Raw genomic sequence first — 20,515 nt, 5'->3', positions numbered from 1 at the left:
CATTTAGATTCTCTTCTTTCAGAACTGCTAATGAGTTACCAATATTTACTTTATTGAGCATCTGAAAGATGTACAGCATTGTACACAGCTTGAAAACGTCAGGTTACTTCTATCATACTCTCTGAAAAGTTCTCCTTAATTTTCATGGTTTTATAGTTTTTCCTCCTGAGCTCTAGAGGGCATGCTGCTAGTAGCTTTAATGTAGCACTTACCAAGATGTTTCACAAATATGGTTTGTAGCATGCATTCTTCCCACCATATTTGAACTCCTTGATGATGTAATCCATGCATTATGAATCTCTACAGTCTTGATAACTAAATACAGGTTTGCTACATAAATGAATGATTGAAGAATGAAGAATGCTTCACTTTCACTCCTTCTCCCAACTCCCTAATCTACAATTTGCTGAAAGTACTGATGCCGAGTGAGAAGCCAATGTTCAAAAGGCACAATGGAAAAGAGGAGTCCAAAGACATGACTGATCCATAGACCAAAAAAAAAAAAAAAAATCAGGCTCCATAAATGAGTAAGAGTGGTGGACTTCCACCAGGGCCTAAGAACAGAACAGAGCCACAGCAGAATCTTCAAGCCAGAGGTTCAGTAACCCAAACTCCTACCTCAGAGTTCCCAAAGTTTGGAACAAGCCAGCAGTCTAGTACCTGGTGGAGCTTCAAGACCAACACAACAGTTCCAGTGAACTAGAGGTACAGTTACACTATTGGTCCAGAGTAAAGGGCCTCAGCCACCTAACCTCATGAAGATTTTTTCATTATTCCTTCTAAGGTCTCAAAAAATGTCATGAAAGTCTAAATAAACAGACAATAAAGAAATGACTGTGGAAAAAAAGAAGACATTTCCAAATGGTTCTCAAGAAGCGGTTTGGATGTCCTATTCTTTGCGTGATGCTAAGTGACGCAAACTGCCATAGATGCTTCTCAGTTTCCAAATTTGGACCTTCCGGTATGCAAATATGTACTATAAGGGAAAACAGGTTACATGAAATGCAGTAAGCACGATGTCCCATGTGGATGACAATCATTTTCATTTATTTCATTTCATTTATTGAGCATCTGAAAGCATTGCACATGCTAAATTCAGGGCCTAGAGCCTGTTTGGTGGATGAGAAAATCCTGCTTATGGTTTGAGGAGATAGTTGAGTGACAGTACACTTTTCCATATCTGCCATCCTAGGTGTAATGGGGCAACATTGGCTCCTGCTTTGCTCTCAGCTAGTCATAAAACTGAGGACAAGCCTGTTGCCTCCCTGTGCCTCAAGCTCTTCATGAGTTCTGTCTCTCTGGTCACTTCTAAGATTCCCTTTCTTTCATCCAGCAGGATTCTTGACCTGATGTACTAAGGCAAATCTTAACCCTCCTCTTTACCCATACAAAAGTGTAGGCAAATACTGCTTTGGACTCTTGGATAAATCAAGTGTCATCTGTCCCTAACATGTACCATTATTGTGCTCACCCTCCTAACCTTGCATCAAAAATTGATCAGCTTGGCAGCCTGATGGCCCCTGCTTCACTCTGGGTGGAACTCAACTCTTTTTCTACAAAGTGTACCTCTTGCTACACTCTTTTTCATCCAGCTCTGTTACCTTTCTAGACTCCTAACTTTTGCATCTAACTTTCTGATGATTCATGGGCTATACCAAGTTCAGTATTTCACCACTGTGGCCCTTTCCTAGTCACAGAAACTCTTTAGAACACTCAGAAAAATCCAGATGACTATACTAGCTGTGGAAGGCAAAGCAAAATCTGATTCTTATTGTTACCATTTTTAGTGCAAGACTTAAAATGAAAAGTGCTTGATCAAAAAATGGGAATGGCTTTCAAATTTCACCTGCATTTCTAGCCTCAAACACACTATAAAAATAATTTCCTGGGGCTGGGGATGTGGCTCAAGCAGTAACGTGCTCGCCTGGCATGCGCGGGGTGCTGGGTTCAATACTCAGCACCACATAAAGATAAAATAAAGATGTTGTGTCCACCGAAAACTGAAACATAAATATTAAAAATTTTTCTCTCTCTCTTCTCTCTCTCTCTCTTTAAAAAACATAATTTCCTAAGAGATAAAGATTCTTAAGTATTTATATACATAAATTTTTCCCCAGGATGGCCAGAATATTCTTTTATTTTTGTATTTCAATATGGATATACCATAACAATTATTTAAGGAGAGAAGTCAAAACAGTTTTTTTGTATTGGGTACTTACTTGATACATTAAAAAGATGTAGTATGCTGCAGAGTATAAATTTTCATATTATTTAACATGTAGACCTTTGAGCTCAGTCTTGTCAGCCAGCGATTTAATATACATCAAGTTAATCCAAGCTTGACTGAGGATATCCTTGGTTCTGCAGCATCCACTTAAGAGCACACTGTTAGCCTTGTGTTCCCTTTTTTACACCTGAGGGGCTGTATTTACTCCATTCAAGGCTGCATCCAAAATTTGTTATGCCACAATTGGCATAAAATGCTTATCGTTATCTAAAATAAAAATGCAATCTTCAACTTTGGAAGAAAATAAAACTCTAAAGGTTCTTGAGAACCATGGAAAGCTAAGAGACATCACAGGTTTTATATCTCTAAAGAAGCTATTTCAATGGAAAAGCATCCTCTGCACTTTCCCAAGGTCAGCTGAGTTGGGGAGAAGGACAAGCAAAGGCTCAGAAATTGGCTGAGGATATTTAGATGGGTTCTGCCTTAAATCTCAAAGCATAATGAGAAGAACAAGGTTTCTTTTTCCTTTTCTCAGAAAGCTTTTGGTTAAAAGTTATCCTAATGCTTCTTTTCCCTGTAATTTTTACTTATCATAAATGCACATCAGAATGTTTCAGGTGTTTTACTCTGTATTAGTGAATCACTGAAGTTATTAATGGCTTGGAAGTTTCACATATCTCTAGAGATACACTGCAGATTCCCATACCTAATCCCACCCTGAGCATTTCTCTTGGGTCATTTAAATTGCATCATATTTCTTTGCAAAAATAGATGAACACCCTCATCAAGAGCCAAAATATAATGACAATTAACAGTGATAGAAACCCATTGTAAAAACAAAATATTCCAGCTTTCTCTATTAAAAAAAAAGATCAAATTCACTCTGACTAGATACTATTTATTTTTTGAATTCTATAACTCCCCAGAATTGTCAAAAGTAGCCTTGTAGCCAATCCGCTTGAAAACACTAAAAACAACCTGAAATAGGCCACCCATAGTGCCAAATGCAGTCTCAAACAGCAGAGCGATAGTGCCACCAATTCCCATGGCAATGTCCTTGCACACGACTGGAAGTGCACCCACAGTGTACACAGGGAAAGTGGCTACATCCACAAGGACTCGGAGAGGGATGCTCAGAACACGGCAAACGGTCTTCAGCAGACAACAAAGGATCCGAAGAATGCCTCTTATGACCTTGACCAGGACCTTGAGCACCTTCCAGGGTATGCTCACCAACTCTTCTCCAATAGCCAAGAAGTATGAGATGACAGCCGAGCCCAGGCTGTAAAGGCAACTTTCTATGCCATCAACCACCTGCTTGGTAACACACCACAGGAAATAGACAGTGTTCTTCAGGATTTCCACCACAAGATAATAAATTAATTGGAAAAACATTATGATTGGGGTAGCAATGAAACCTATGAGTTTTCCCAAAAAGCTACGACTTCCCTCAGGTGTCTCTGGAGGCAGTAGGGCAGACCTCTTGCTCTTGGTGCTGGGGAGGGGACTAGAGCTTTCTTGAGATTGCACCATTCGCTCCTCATCCTGGACTTGATTAACCATTTCGAGGATCTTTTTCATTTTCTCTGTGTCTTGCTCAGTCCCACCACAGTTGTTCTGGAAAAGCTGAGGGTTAAATGGAAGCAGTTTCTCGAGGTCTTTCACCATCACATCTTCGATGATGTCACTGTCCCCGGTATGCTTGACAAAGCCCATGGCCCAGCCTCCTCCAGGGGCAGCACAGCAGGCTGCCAGCCAGACAAACTCAGGGATAGTCACTTTGTCTTTAACTTTGCTGCCTGAGGGCACTGCACCTGTGATGATATACAGGTCCTCCCCGTTGCCACAGTGCGGGACTAAGGCCTGGTCCACCAGGCTGTTGAGATTCATGTACCATCGTTCTTGGAAGGACTGGGTCATGGGAACTGAATTTGTGAGAGTGAATGTGGCCATCTGGAGATCACTGCTGAGGGTGAAGGGGTACAGCTGTCCTCTTTGATAAACAGAATCAAGGTAATCTGTATTCAAGGCTTGCTTGCTTCCCAGATTGTTCACAGAGGTGATGGCCTCGGCCTCATTCATCACCTCCTCAAGGCTGCTGTGGGGGTCATCAATCTGCAAGAAGAAAACAGATGCTGAGATGCATCCCCATCCAGAGCAGAGGGTACACAGTTGGATCATTCCACTAAGACTCTGGGAAAGTCCCTATTACTCTCACATTTCTAAAGCTGAGTTTGGAAAGACTTGGTGCTCAGATATACATACATTGCATTCTAGTATTTCACAATCCTAGAATTTGAAAGCATCCTTCAAAAAGGTTGTTTCCTATTTTACTCCTTGTATGTCTCCCCATCCCTGATCTGCATGCAGCTCCATGCCCTCACTCACACACATACACACACAAAGCTGTGGCATCTCCCCCCCCCCCAGGAATGAACCCAGAGTCTTATTCACATTAGCACATGCTCTACCACTATGTTATAAGCCAACCCATGGCATTCTTTATGAATCTCCTCAACTTTTAGGAATTTCATAGTTCTTTTTTGGAATATTTCCCCATGAGATTTTCAAAGTAATTTTAAAAACAAAAAAAAAATAAGAGAGTAGATCTCAAAAGGCCCATAAAAATCAGAAATGCACTCAAGAATTATGTCAATGCTGCCTGCAATTTAATGCACAGGTTCTTCACAAATACTTACAATTTTAGGATGTATAAAACCAACTGCTGTAATCAGACCATTTAAACCAAATGGGAGGAAAACATAATTTGTTGTCAATTATTAGATATCAGACAAACCTCAAATTCAAATTAGACTAACTGCTGTTTGAGATCAGGATTAACCAAGGACTATATTTTTATTTCCCAAATTAGACTGTAAATTACTTGACACCAGGGGCCCTGTACAGTCTCCATAGAATCCAGCTCAAGGCCTGACACACACAGTATCCAGCTCAAGGCCTATTCTTATTCATGTTCAGGCCCTGAGATGCTCATCATTGCAGTATTTATAATAGCAGGTGAGAGAACAAATCCACATTTGCAAAAACAAGACAAGTTAAATAAATAATGTTATATTCATCAAACAAATATCTCAAATCCATTAAAAAGCATTTATAATCATGGTAAGTTTACAGTGGTAGGAAACTATATGCTATTGAAAGCAAAATGAAAAATATAAAATTCAATGATCATAATTTTTTTTTAAAAAGCCAAAAAATATGCAACAATAATCTTTGAAAGCAGACACAAGAAGCCAACAGTGGTTGTTTGCTTCTTGGAGATGTAAATGATGGGTTTTTTTTTGTTTGTTTGTTTCCTCTTGATGTTCTTACTTCCCTCTCTGTACTTCCCCTACCTACATCAAACCATAAATTATTTATAATATATGTAATTTTAAAAGGAAATCAACAAACAATTAAACTAATTAAAATAATTTAATGCACAGGTTCCTAGGGAATTGACTCCCTAGTACTGGTGTCACTCGCTAAATCCATCATACAACCCCCCAGTGTAATCAAAGCCACAGGAATTGTGTTGTACCTCCCATCTGGGCACAGCACAACCCCACATTTTTCCATCTCTGCAGTGGCAGGTGCAGGCCCTCCCTCTCATGCATGCTCATGTAGGGGTAGGGAGGGAAATGGATGAGTGATTTGTCTTGAAACAGAAATATCTGCTGAAGCCTAATGGAATAACCCACAGGTTGAGCTACTCACTCACTCCACTCTTCCCCCAGTCTTAGATGGAGCAATGATCCTAGACGCTCTCCACTCCCACCACCTCCCCTGTAAGACAGAGATAAGAAACTCATTCATTTTGCAAATCTCCTATCTCTGTCTAGCTGAAAGATATACCCCAAGGAAATATTCACTTCATTCCTAAATCATGAGATCAAGATATGGCAGAGTTAAGATCCATGGGGCCTTGGGTATAAGATGGTTACTAGGGCATTCTGTCTGTATTTAACCTGGTGTAATGTCTTCAGCTGTTCTAGGGGAACTCTGGAGATGGTTTCTGAGTTGGCACCCTGTGACAGAGCAGAGGCAGCATTGCCAAAGTGCCTTCATCACAAGGGCCACCCACTGGTGAAATGGTGCCCACAAGAATAGTTGGCAGGCCTGGGACCAGAGCAAAGACAGGGATTCTTGGATGAGGAAAGGGAAAGAAGCAAAGTGAGGGAAGCAAGAGGAGAAAAGGGAAAAATAGAAAAGGGAAGACAAATGGGTGGGGGGAGGAAGGCAGGCAAGCATGTAGTATCCTGTTCTTAGGCAGAAACCAGGATACTGGGTTGACTTCCAAACTGCAGAACATGATCTCTGGGTTGCTACAGTCAGAGGAGGCTGAGCTGGGTACTTCTACATTCTCTCAGTTCACTTGGGTTCATGGGGCTACAGATTTCTTCTGCAGTCATGCACCCAGCAACCAGGTTAAGACTCTTGCCCAGGTGCCTGGGAAGGTCAGGGCCCAATTCCACACTGGGCCCTGTGTGCTCCTCTGAGCAGCCCTTCCTAGGAATAACTAATGAAACTATATGTACTGGACATGTTGGAGGTAAAAAGCACATCTTCCCTCCCCTTCCCTCTGACTTTTTCAGAACCCCATATCCATGATCACTATATTGTTACAAAACCTAGATTTGACGACAATATCATGTCTAAAATAGAGATAGAATGCCTGGATAGTCTACCTACATACTAATGTGGGAGGTGGTGGAGACTAATATTCTTTGAATTATACCTTAAATATTTTTAATATAATATACAGAAGGCGTTTTGAACTTACTTTTCAGATGGTGAAACTAAGACACAGAAAAATTAGGTAACTTTTTAGTCATCCAATAATGATCAGCAGGATTAGGATTTGAACTGGGGTCTTGCCTTAAGCATGTGTCACTAAGCCATACCATTTCCCATCATCTTCATGGACATAGCTCTACAGTTTCCTCTATCAGAAAGTAGGGAAAAATGACCACACTGTCTGCAATCCCATCTTCTCTCTAGAAGAAGGCACTGTTCCTGTTAACACCTCCCTTGACAGTTGCCCTTTCCTTCTTCACACCAGCAAAGGTAACACAGAAGAGCAAGCATCCGGCACAGTAGACCTTCTGAGGAAAAAATCAGAAAATCAGCCCCATCACAATCTCCTCCACTCCCACTCCACAGGGTGAATTAAACAGGAAAGGGACTCTATGTAACCAAGGTGACCTAGGTAAATTGTATAGCTTAACGGACTCTGGTTGGTGTTCCTTAAGACCTTCTATTTTCAAGGAACAAAGACTCATTATAGTTTCTCCCTATAATGATGGGTTCATTAGAAGGATAAAAGGCACAGAAACCCAAGAAAAGCTTAAATAACAGGGTCCACAAAGACCCAGGCATTGTGGTGTACCTCTACTGCTGGAAATAGAAATGGATTCCAGGCAGTGCAAGAGAATTTGGGCAGAAGGTGTGTGGTTGAGACTAATCAGACACTACTGCCTGCCTTTGAGAGACAGCACACTTGACCTGTCAGCCGTCCTCTTTCCCTCCAACCTGGATTTGCCCCCCTATTTCTTCCTGCACAGCTCTTTTCTTCTCCAGGGCTGCTTCTTACACTTGATCGCTGTTCCTTCATAATCTGAGCTTGCACAGGGACCACTGTGCACTCTCTAGCCACTTGACATATAGTTAACCTTCCATTTTAGCCTCTTCTGTTACTTAATTTCCTACTTAAATGCTAAAAAGACAGAGTCCGATTTCCTCAGCTCTTCTTTTCATACCAGGCCATGACAAACAGGCTGTCCTTGAGTCCAATGCCCACCTCTGTCCATCAGCCCTGTGTTGGGTGTTGGAGAAAGAACTGTGGTGGTCTGCATAAGGCTGCTCCTCCATCGGGAACCCCGGCGGTGTCCACACTGTGGACTTGGCTTGTCTGCTCATGGCCCTAGTACAACACACTGAAGTGGGCAAATTAATGTGTATATATATCACTACAAAATTAAAACACAAACTAAAAACTAGGGAAATTTCCCAAGGTTTATCTAATCCAGTATTACATCTCTGACAAAAATGATAGCAATGTTTTATAAGAAGATATGCTGATCTTTCATAAGCCTTCTATTCTCTCTTTGGAGAACCTTCTATCCTTTCTGTGTCATATCCTCTTTTTCCATTTTAATCTCATTATCTCTCCATAATGCATTCTAGGTGAGTTCCTAAGATCTGGCTTCCAATTCACTGGCTCTCTTTAGCTATACCTAGTCTGTTTTTGTGTGTATGATGTTTGGGATTGAACCCAGGGCCTTGTGTATGCAAGGCAAGCACTCTCCCAACTGAGCTATATTCTCCTCCCTATGTTTAGTCTTTCTGACCTGTTTATGTAGATTTTTTTTCCCATTTCAATGATATTTTTCTTGTCTAGAATTTCTATTTCAAATTATTTCTACCTAATTCTTTTTAACATTTCATTAGTTTAGACACAATTATTTTAAAGTCCCTTACAATATTTTCTATTTATTTGTTGTGGGTTTTTTTTTCAGTTTATTTTGTTGCTTCTAACTAATTGAATAACTTCAAGGTGGTGGGTATTTACAAGTGCTCTGCAGTTTTTGTTGCTGGACTTGACTTCACAAGAGGCCCAGGGTGTTCTGTTGGTGGTAGGTGGGTGGGACAATAAGATTACTTATTGCAGTTGACTCTGAGTTATCTTCCCAGTTCAGGGTTTCCACATGGAGAAGGCAGTGCAAATTTGAACCTACACAAAGGGAAGGTGCTGGCTTTAGGCTTAGGTCTGGAGGGTGCCATGTGTACACTCATGACATGGTGTAGGTAGCTGCCTTCTATAACAACCTGTGAGTCGAGTTTTCTTGCCTGGTTCACCAGTGCTGCAGCACCTTCCCAGCTCCCAGCTCCACCCATGAACCCAGCTCCAGTTCCATGTCATGCACGTGGTATGTGGCTTTGACTTCTGTCCCCAGGCATATCAGAGACCTAGTTCCTAATATCTTTGTGATTTCCCACACATAACTTTGGCTCTCTATTTCTTATATTTATGGCATCAAAAAAGAATTGCTTAAGTAGGAATTTAATTTTTTTAAATAATATATTTTATCCAGAATTTCTGTGTGTTTTCAGTGGGAGAAAAAGAATTCCACATCTGTTAGGCCAGATGTCTTATCCATTGTCCCAGATTTAAGTGTCTCCTAAAGAATGCCTTTAAATTCACTATAGATTTATTATCCCCAAATTTATCTACTTTGCTTAAATCTCTCTCTTTCTTTCTGTTTGTAGACTACCTCAGGATAAGTGTTTAGAATAAGCAGAGCAGCACTTCTCAGCACCTTTACTGATAGTGCCAAGAATGTTATAGGCTGAAGTCCTTCACCAAGGGTAGGGTACAGGGACTCCCAGACCTGCCATAAGCCACAATGGCCAGTCTATAAACAATTTGATTCTGTTTTCCAGCTAACTCATCTGCATTATCTACTACTTATAACTCTTTCATCTGTTCATGATGCATTTCTGTTTTCTTAGAATTTATGTCCATTGATTTTACATTTTGTAACATGGAATCATCCACCAAAATTGGACACTACATTATGAAGCCACTTTTCCACATCACTTATAAAATGATATTAAATCCCAGGACCTTTAAATATCCTACTAACTGATCTCCATTGAGAGAAATGCCTGTTAAAGCTAAACTGCTCTCTGGTTTACAGCCAGTGTTTTAACATATGACAAAACTTTCTTCTGATGCCAAGATGACTGATATTCTAATGTAGCAGGAAATAAGGGTTGGGGCACCAAGATCTGGAAGCAACAATATTAATGGTGCCATGGCCCAGAGGAATAATTCCCAAATTCTGAGTCCCGAGCACAGCAAGGCTTTTACTTTTATAAGTAAGCAAGTTTTGGGTACATCAAGGCAAAGGAGTTGGTGCAATTCTATTAGAGATGCACTCTACATTTGTTACATGGGCATATGCTTGTCAACAAACCTAGGGTCTCTTACCTCATACAGCTTGGAGACTTTTACTGCAGTAAGCCTAAAGGTGTTCTGTCCCTGCTACATTGTTTCCTGCTTCTGCCACTGCAGTTATCTGTTATAGTTACCTGTTAGCAGCTGCTAGCCTCTATAGTTAAATGTCAGTAAGGAGAGCTGCTGTGTTTCAGCATGCAAAACTACAGCTTGTCAGCTCTTCAACTGCTTAAGTTTCCATTCTGTCCTACCACGCTAATGCCTTTGTTAAAGAATCATGTGAAAAAAAAATCTAAATAAAATTAGTAAGCCAGCTCCCCATCATTAACATGCTCACTACCTTCTACAAAGCAACCGAGTACATGTTGATAAGCTCTTGTTTTCTGAGGGATGCCCGCGTGTGCATGTGACTAAAATACCTCTCTAAGGTATGGAGACTTGATTTTTAATGGGAATAGTACTTGACAAAAACAGTCAAGTATATTCTTTGCTACTGTCACTGAAAGGACAGATGTATTTTTTCTATGCTTTCTACAGTCATAGTTTAATGATCTGGTTATTGCAATTACAGTAAATTACTGACAACTCTGCTCCATAAAGACAAAAATAGACCTATGACGTAAGAAGTAATTTCAGATTACAATTTCTAGATTATACCTGTCCTTTTGCAATCTTAACTCTTTGGCTTCCCAGTGGAACCTCTGGAGGTAGGGGAACATACAAAGCTCTCTCTGTCTGATCCACCTCCCTGTGACCCAGTCCCTCTGGACTGCTGATGTAATTTGATAGAGTTGCTGTATTTAATGGAAATTTTTTTTCTAATCTCAACATGTTAAGTAGGTTTTAGAAGAATGAGCTGTCCCCATTCCACCAGCCTCATGCTCCATAAATAATCTTATAATAAATTCCTTTTCAAATTTAGTACCAAGAAAAACATTGCTTCTGTAAACAAGCTAGTCTGTTTTCTTATACCAAATAGTAAAAACTATTTAACCCCATGGGGTTTCTTTTTTGTTTCAGAACTAAATGAAGGGAGACATTCAATTTGGGGGATAATATAAATGTAATATTTAACAAATGGGATAGAAATTTGAAAAGGAATACTGGAGGGGAAATAGTCATCAATATTTATTAAGCCTATATTATATGTGCCTAGCACTATAGAAAGAAGCATTGGAATTGGTAATGATAATAAAAGCCAACATTAATGACTTCTATCTGCCAAATACTATGCTAAGAGCTTTACATGTATTGAATTAGTAAGTGACTGAGCTAACTCATTCCTTCATCTAAACATAACAACATCTAAACATAACACTATGTGTTATCAGTATCGCCTTTTGATAGGTGAGGAAACTAAGGGTCATCAAGATTAAATAACTTGCCCAAGGTCACACAGTTAGTATGTGGTGGGATCAGAGTGTGAACTAGGGAGAAGGAGCATGGGAGGAACAGAGGAACTCTAGATAGGGGAGAAGAATGGGAGGGGAAGAGAGGGGGCATGAGGTTAGAAATGGTGGTGGAATGTGATGGACATTATTATCCAAAGTACATGTATGAAGACACAAATTGGTGTAAATATACTTTGTATACAACTGGAGATACGAAAAACTGTGCTCTATATGTGTAGTAAGAATTGTAATGCATTCTGCTGTCATAATTAAATAAAAAAATTAATTTAAAAAAGTATACCCAATAGCTAATGTTTTATATTCCTACAAATACATCTTCATATCAAGAGTATCACATTTATTTATGGAAAGAAGATACAGATACAAAGTTAAATAGAAATTCAAGAGAAAAACAACAGCATAATAAAGATTATATCCAACACTAAATAAATGATAGGGGGGAAAAGAATATAATTTCAGTGGAAGGAAGGACATAATGATTATATTATGAGAAGACTTCTTGGGAAGAAAAAAAAACCTGAAGGAAGACTTGGAGGATGTGCTAGACTTTGATAGATCTACTGAAATCAAAAGGTCAGTAACAGTTTAGTAAGATTTCTACACAAAGGCTTAGAGGCAGGAACAAGCAGCCTGAGAAAATAGGATTCACGGTAGGAAAAGTGCAAGGTTTAATTGGAAACAACTGAACAAAAATTCGGAAAATTTTGTTGCATCCCATTTACTCTTCACATAATCCAGAAGGTAGACATTATGACCATGTGCTTTTCACACATGGGAAAAAAGAAACTCAGATAAGTCAGATAAGGGGGCAGCAATGAAGTCATCCAAAAAGTACATGGAAAAGCCAAGACTCAAGCCTCACTTGTCTGATTCTAAAGCTTCTAACTGTATGCCTGTAGCAGCACCAGCCAAGGAGTAAACTGAGAACCTTCTCTCTGGCCACCAAGAGAAGACAAGAAGAGGCAGGATGGAGCTGTGAGGATACTAACCTGGTGTCAGGTCAGAAGTAAAGACAGGAGAACACTTTGACCAGAGCCTGATCAACACTGTGTGCCACCTCCCACAGTGGGGAAACAGAGGGTGGACATAAAGGCCACGACTTGGATGACTAGGGATCAGTAGTGGCAGGGCTCAGCAGGTAGAAGTGAGTGGATTTTGGCAAAAGGAGGCTACAGAGTGGACCTCTTGTTTGGGAAGTCTTGGATAAGGGCAGGAGATCAACAGAAACGTGGCTTGAGAGACAAGGTTTTGCAGGGACAAAGGAAAGGGCCATTGGGAGATTGAGGTTACTTGACTCTGTGCACAAAGGAGCATCTTAAAGCTGATTCTTGAGGCTCTAGAACAATTAGAGGGCAATGAACTGGAGGAGCAGGGAGCATGAAGTAGAGTGTTGTCCCCAAAGATTGCTGGGCTGCAAAATCCATACAAACCTCATGAGCCAGAGTCACACAGTGTAGATTTGCCACGGGGAGTTTGTCTCTGAGGAGGGAAAGGAGTTACTTTTTGATAATGATCCTCAGAAGCACAAAGATGGAGATGTGGGGCTTGTCAGCACCCACGCGGCTCACCAGCCTGCTCCACTCCTCTCTTCCTTCCGCCCACTCTTTCTAGCTCCTCTAAGGCTAGAATCACACCACCTTCAGAAGCATATTCTTTGACATACTTCAGAGACGTGGCAGATAAAAGGGAGCTCCTCTGAGGAGTTAGGAGTCCCAGCCAAGATCTCCAAGATCAGTCAGGTGACTGTGCCATGGGAAAACAAAACAAGTGTAGCCCTGGGAATAGGCAGAGGATGACAGAATGTCCCAAACACAAGAAAGTTCTACAGAGGGGCTAGGACGACTTGGGGGAAGAGAGGGGAGAGAAACTCTCAATGTGCTACTAAGGTCAGCTTTAAAACACACACACACACACACACACACACACACACACACACACGTACAATAGGGGGCTTGACAGTCAAGAGAAAAGAGCTATCAGAGAGTGGGGAAATGAGTGTGCTAGAGTGAGCTCCCGTGGGTTTGCTCCTTGTATTTTTACATACTGAAGCCTCCTCAAGGGTTGGGATCATCTCTTGTATTTTTCTGTCCTCCTAACAAGCTCTGCATGAGGTGGGCTCTTGGAAGATGATGATGATAAAGGCAATAATGGAATAAGAGGAGCAGAGAATAAGGACAAGTATATGGGGAACACATTGAAAGGGGCCAGTGTAGGCTGAGTGGACTCTCTTCTGAGACCATGGGAGGAGTAAAGGGTAAATGTGGGGCTGGTACTGGCAAATTCTTCAGGATGTGGTGGTCAGCATCTGCCATGGCAGCCAGGGGGCCTGAGCACAGGGAGATTAGGGAAGATTTTGAGCCTCCTGAGGTCACTGTGCCAGGAAATTTAGAGGAAAGAAGGGCTGCTGAGAAGAAAAGAGGCTCTGGGGAAGTCAGCAGAGACTGGTGGGGCAGGGTCAGCTCTGCTCAGGCCAGGGCTTCAGCTTTTGTACTTTTTGTGCCCCTGAAATGATTTGTAGCTCTGAGATAGTGGCAGAGGAAGAACTGGTCTAGGTGCTGTGGTGGGTATGCAATATGCGAACTTTGTCAATGCAAACAGATTGAGGCTCCAGACCCAGGTGGACAGGGGCCGAGAGTTTCAGGTAATAACTAATGGCACTACTGACGTGAAGGGACTGAGCAGGTGCAGCTGAAGAGCAAGACGGGTTCAGAGGAAAAGGAAGGGGAGAAGGTTGGGAAGAAGGAGAAGTGCATCAGCAGGAGGAGGGGCCAGGCATGACCCTGTGGGTGGTAGGCAGCTGGCATGAGTGCAGACAGAGCCCAGGAGCACAGGATGCAAGTGAGTGGGCAATGTCAGAAGGATGACTACCAAAGACAAAGGCCATGGTGGTCTGTCACTGCATACGTTTATCCATCTGTCTGTCCCACTGAATTCAAGGGTCAGGACTAGTGTCAGTTTGTTCTGCTCCCACACCTGGCAAGATGGCCCTGCACATTAGGAAGTAACTGGCATTTGTTAAAAGATGATCTCACTGGACTTCCACAACAATCTTCTGATGCACACAGGATTTCCTCCAATTTGCAGACAAGACTCTACTTCTGCCCCATGATCTACCACATGGAAAAGGTGATCTTGATGAAGGATCATCAAAGCAGTTATTAAATTGGGCAATGAGTCACCATGGAGAGGGTGGAGTTTCCTTCCCCTGGAGAATTTTAGCTGAGACTAGATAAGCACATGCAGGGGATGAGTCAGACAAGATCCTGTGGTCAGGAGAAGACCAAGTGAGCCCCTATCTAACGAACTCTGTGGGGGACAAAGAGCCTGTTTCCTTTGGGGGGTTATTTTATTTTTCAACAAGATAAATAATAGGGTGAACTGAACAATGGATGTTCCAATTTTGTTTCTGTGTGAATTATGGTGTGTGTGGATGCACAGAGATATAAGAGATGCTATCACCTCTGCATCATTGGATAGACCTGAGAGCCCCTCCTTCCAAGGAACCCTGAGTAAAGTGGATGATCAGAACATCAGATAATCTCATCAGAGATGGATGGGGGCATAAAGATCCTCTGAGGTCACATGGTATAACAAACTAGGCCTGAGATCTGGGGAAGTCCCAGGAGAACCTCCTTACCACGGAAAATACTCAACCCAGCTAGGGAAAGAGCTGCTTTTAAGGAAAAAAACAAAACACAAAAAATCAGCACAGCTGATTAAGACACTGGAGGAGGAATAGACCAGGAGGCCTTTCAGCTCTCAGGAAAGCATATCCTGACCCACCCATTTAAGAAAAAAAAAAAAGTCATCTTCTTGGCATCTAAAATATTCTTTATCCTCTTGGGAACAGAAACAGCTTTAGACAAATTATAGACAAATTAGAAGGATACTGATCCCCCCACCACCTTTGTTTGTTTGTTTGTTTGTTTCTTTTTTCTTTTTTTAGGACACAGAAATGCAGAGCTTTTCATTTTCTGATTGGCCCTCTGGCTCTAAGGATTGGCACTAAGGACTGAAGGCTGGTGTCTCCACCTTCCTCCCAGTGAATCACCTTCCTCTGGGCTCCCAGGCCACACACACCTTCCTGCTTTGGGAAGAATGAGGCCTTTCCAGTGCTGGCCTGAGGGGTGCACATCCAGAGGAACCCAGTGGGTGAACTGTGCGGATGTAGACAGAGGAAGGGTATCCACTTCCATCTCAGACTTTTCTTTTTCTTGAAAATTGGAAACATTAAAAAAAAATCCTTTTTTTTTTTTTTTTAAATGCACCAACTCTAATTTGGCAATAAAATCCACCAAGAAATCCCTGAGGGTAGGCCAAGGGGGGCCACCAGGGCAAAGAGACTCCCCTCCAGGGGGACTCCTCTGGTTGCTCCTTTCACAGTGAGTTTCCAATGCAGCCTAGGAAAAGGCCTTACTCCTTTAAGACCTTTCCAGAGGGCAGAACCTTCTCAGGTTACATCATCCTGGTCCTCTTGGGTTTCCTTCCTCATTACTCACAAGAAGCCTGTTTTCCACTCTGGATTCTGCTTTCTTTTCCAGAGCAATTATTCTTAGTATTTACTAGGTGGAACAGAATTCAGAAAAGTCAGTTAAATTGAGAAGTCTCCATTTCTAATTTTTTCCACCTTCTCAGTTCAGACAAGACCAAAGGTTCTTATGCCTGGCTGCACATTAAAGCTACCTGGAAGCTTTAAAAATACCGTCAGCCTCACCCAAGCCTCTTAAATCAGAGTAATAAATAATAAAAAGAGCCCCACCAGGATGGTTTTCAAGTTACCCAGGTGGTTCTGATATGATTCCAAATTAGAAGCCACTGGGCTAGGCCTTTGTCAGATTCCCATTTATTATTGCTCTTTGATGGGATAAGTCGTTCCTTGACAGCCACTACAGAAAATTAGCAATGTCTCCTTAAATCAATGATAATCAAAATTCAATTTGTATCAGAAGAATGCTGGCCCTTGTTAAACATGCAGATTCTTGTACGTCACAACAGAGATATGTGCAGCAGACCTGGGGGTTTAATCTAATATGCATTCTAACCTCTACCCTAGGTGGCACTGATGAGGGGTTGGGAATCCATGAGCCCCACAATGAAAAACAAAAGTTGTAATCATCCTGGGGAGTGCCCTGGCTGAGCAGTATCTACAGACTGCAAGGGCTGTGACAATAATGCCACAGGAAGGAGAAAAATACTGTAGGCCATATGGATCATCCACCTATTAGATTAGCTAATAATTTGATCATATAACTTGTATAAGCTGGGCAAAGCGGGACACTCCTATAATCCCAGTCACTCGGGAGGCTGAGGCAGGAGGCTCACGAGTTCAAAGCCACCTCAGCTACAGCGAGGAGCTAAAGCAACTCAGTGAGACCCTGTTGCTAAATAAAACACAAAATAGGGATGAGGATGTGGCTCAGTGATTGAGTGCCCCAAGTTCAATTCCCAGTACCAAAAAAAAAAAGTACAAATATGGATTTCCTGCCTTATTCATACATGGACTGAAAAGTCCATCTGTGCTACTTATACTCTTTTGAATTTTAACATCTTTAACAGTCGTAATAGTCCCAGTTAATAATAAACTGGCACATTCATGACCCTTCCCCCCAAATTCCTTCAACCTCATCTCTCAAACCTTCTTTTATATTCAATCAAAACAGGTCATTCCCAGCTGCCTGTCATGCCACTTCTGTGGGTGGAATGCCAACACTCCTGGTTCCCTCTGTGCAGTGGTTCTGCCACCACTGGCTGGGGGTGCTTTCCACATTTCTTCTCTGCTACCTAAATCCTCCCCTGGGTGTTCAGATGGAGCTCCAGGCTCGCAGTTCCACTGCACTGTCTCTTTTGCTTTCAAGATCCAGACTCCTCAGCCTTGCTCTGAGTACTCGGAGGCTGACTTCCAGGACTGTATCATCTGAATTCTCTTAAAGGTAGGAAAAGAGAGAGAGTCTTGCTCATCCCCTCCCTGCCTGGCTGTGTGGTTTCTCTGCTGCCACAGTTCTCACCAAACTCCACCCCTCACAGCTTCCCGCCAGTGCTAGTCTCTAGGCACTTGACCATACCTTGCTGGCTCTTTCAGTTCTCTCTAAACAGTTTCTTCATTAAATTCCATTTTTTAAGCTATTTGAGTTCCATCTGCTTCTCTAGCCAGGATCCTGGCTGATACAAGCTCAGTGAAATCTTTTCCATGGTCCCAACTCTCCCAGTCCTGAGAAATCACATCGGCAGTGGAGTTTTTCTGACCTGATCTCTGAAGACACATGACCCCTCCTACCCACCTCCATGCCAGTCACAAGCAATGGCCACTACAGAAAAAAGCTACCATCAGCCTGGCTTTTCTCTAAGAAACTCAGAGATGAACAACAGTCAGTGAAGCGTGCACAGACTCCAGAGACAGCTCAGAGTTGGCAGCAAGGCTGACATGTGGGAAAGCAGAGCTGTTTAAAAGAAAAGAGACAGAAGGAGAGTGGGCACAGGACCCGGAAGGAACACTCTGTGACCATTTTTTTTTTTTTCTAGAAGTTTTCCGGCTCTGCTTCCTTTGAGAACCATCTCTTTTCCCGTGCCTCTAAATTTTACAGGGCTATCTTAAGACAGCCCTGCCCTTCACCTGATTGGCTTGGGTACATGCATGATTCATGTATCAAGAAGCCTGAAATATGGGAGCCCTATTCTTATCAGAACCCAGTAAGCCCCTGAGAGAACTGGGACAAGGGACTACGAGGCAATGGAACCTTCTAGATAACAGGATTAAAACTGGGGAATAAATGAAGAGACAAGTTGTCTTGGTGCCAGAAGTCTGGAAGCAGATCAGCAAGACATCCCAGGGAACAGAGAAGGAATTTCTACCAAAATTTCCCAAAGTGAAGAGTTCAATGGATAACAATAACAGGATCATGCAGAGCAGCTGATTCCACAGAAAAGGCTTAAACCAGTCATTGTCAAGGTGACAAGAGAGCAGGAGTATGTGAAACTAAGGGCACTTCAGCAATGTCTATGGGTCAGCCCTGGGAGTTTGGCACACACATCCTGGTTGTGTCTAAGGCACACATGGTGTGGGAAGAGAAGGTTACTTCTTTGTTCATCAAAGTTAACGTTACAATTGAGTGCTTCACACAGTGTAGAGTGACCTCTGCACACACTGCCTCACTGAATCTTCCTCGAGTCTCTCTAGGATAGGGACAATTTACTAGCCCCATGCCACAGATAGTGAATTGGGCTCCCTAGCAATCTGGTTTAGTACAGAACACCAGTTTAGAGATGTAGAGATCTGTCAACTCTACCACTTACTGGCCTTGTGACTTTGGACAGACCAGTGATTCCCTGGGTATCTGAGTTCTCTTTATAAGAGGAAAAAGATAATGCCTCTCTCTGCAAGAACACAGAAAGGAGAAAGAGGGCTGCATCGTTTTGAGCCAACTGTAAGTTATATATGACATATTCTTGGAAGAAAAATGTGATGAAATCAACTTTTCATTTGAAATTCCCAGGTTTTCTATTTCTAAATTAAAATGCTTAATGAAATAAATTATTTATGTGCAAACCCATCCATTAATAGGGTCCCCACCCTCTCCAAGTCCATGAGTTGACAATTGTTTAAGGAGTTTCCTTATTGTGGTCTCACAGACTTTGATAACTAGAATAAAGAGTATGAAATAGTACATGTGTCTTTAGGCAGGTGGGATGAAAATTTCTGGAATGTTTTATATATATACACACACACACTGAAGACTGGCTATCTGTGAGAAGTGGGATCTTTTATATACTCTAAAATGTTCAAAAATATTTTTACCATGAGGATGTTACTTTCATAATCATAAAAAATATAAATATCATAAATAACAACCACCACCACTATAATAAAAAGTTTAGTTGAAAATTGTCCACAGTTCAAAATCTAAGGTTATAATAGAAACAGGATTGCTGTTTAGCTTTCAAATGTCACTTCTACTATTAAGTGCACATTTGCCAAGTGTCCAACATTCAATACTTGTTGACTGTTATTTACATTCTAAGCACTATTATGTAGCTAGTTGGCAAATGAAAGCTCATGAGCCAAATCCAACCTACCACCTCTTTTTCATAAGTAAAGTTTTCTTATGTTGACTGTGGCTGTTTCTGTGCTAAAACAGCATAGCTGAATAGTTGCAGATTATATAGCCTGCAAAGCCTAAAATGTTTGCTATTTGGCATTTGCAGAAAAAGTTTGCCATGCCCTGTTAGATAAGGAGGATTCAATGATGAGCAATGAGAGGTCCTGGCCCTACCTTGATGGAAGTTATGAGTCTATTCAATTGGTACTTAGTTACAGAAATAGATACGTAATTGCAACATACAGGCAAAGTGTTAGGTGCTACTGCAGAGTATTAGGGGCAGTTGACCTAGGTGGGAATAGCATGAAAAGCTCAAACAAACAAAACCCAGCAGGTACAAAGGCCCTGTGATGGGAGGAAACATGGACATTTAAAAAAGAAAGAGAGAGAGAGAGAGAGAGAGAGAGAGAGAGAGAGAGAGAGAGAGAGAGGCCACCAAGCACCAAGCCACAGTGGCCAGAGTGAAAGGCCTGACAAGCTTTTTCTCCAGAAAAAGCTGGAGAGGGAATGGTGGATCATTCTGGGGGCAGACTCTGGGGGCCATGATAAAGAGATGTGTCTTTATCTGGAGAGAAACAGGGCATTTCTAAAGGGTTTCCTTCCACAGAGGCACGGGAGACGCAAGGAGATGAATGTTAGGATTTCTCAGCTTCAGAGTGGAGAATAGCCAGAGGACAACCAGGAGTGATAGGCTACATCAGCAGGCTGCTTTGCAGAGACTTGATAAGAGATGAGAGGAGCGTGGATTTGAGAGTAGAGAGAGCAAAGATTACAGAAGTGAATTTGGACCAACTTAGGCGCAGAAAGTAAGGTCATTAACTAT

The 20,515-nt window shown here is 41.8% G+C and overlaps 1 protein-coding gene across 1 annotated transcript in view; it reads right to left on the bottom strand.

Moving 5' to 3' along the window:
* Positions 1-1,032: 1,032 nt before the first annotated feature.
* Endod1 (endonuclease domain containing 1) overlaps positions 1,033-20,515 on the bottom strand; it is a 29,355-nt gene continuing 9,872 nt past the window's right edge. Inside the window, exon 2 of the mRNA XM_026396115.2 lies at positions 1,033-4,342. Within this exon, the coding sequence (XP_026251900.1) occupies positions 3,140-4,342 (1,203 nt within the window). The 3' untranslated portion in view covers positions 1,033-3,139. The remainder of the gene's footprint in view (positions 4,343-20,515) is intronic.

The sequence above is a fragment of the Urocitellus parryii genome, chromosome 4, assembly GCF_045843805.1.
Source record: "Urocitellus parryii isolate mUroPar1 chromosome 4, mUroPar1.hap1, whole genome shotgun sequence".
Lineage (NCBI taxonomy): Eukaryota > Metazoa > Chordata > Mammalia > Rodentia > Sciuridae > Urocitellus > Urocitellus parryii.
This window is presented reverse-complemented; position numbering and strand designations above follow the sequence as displayed.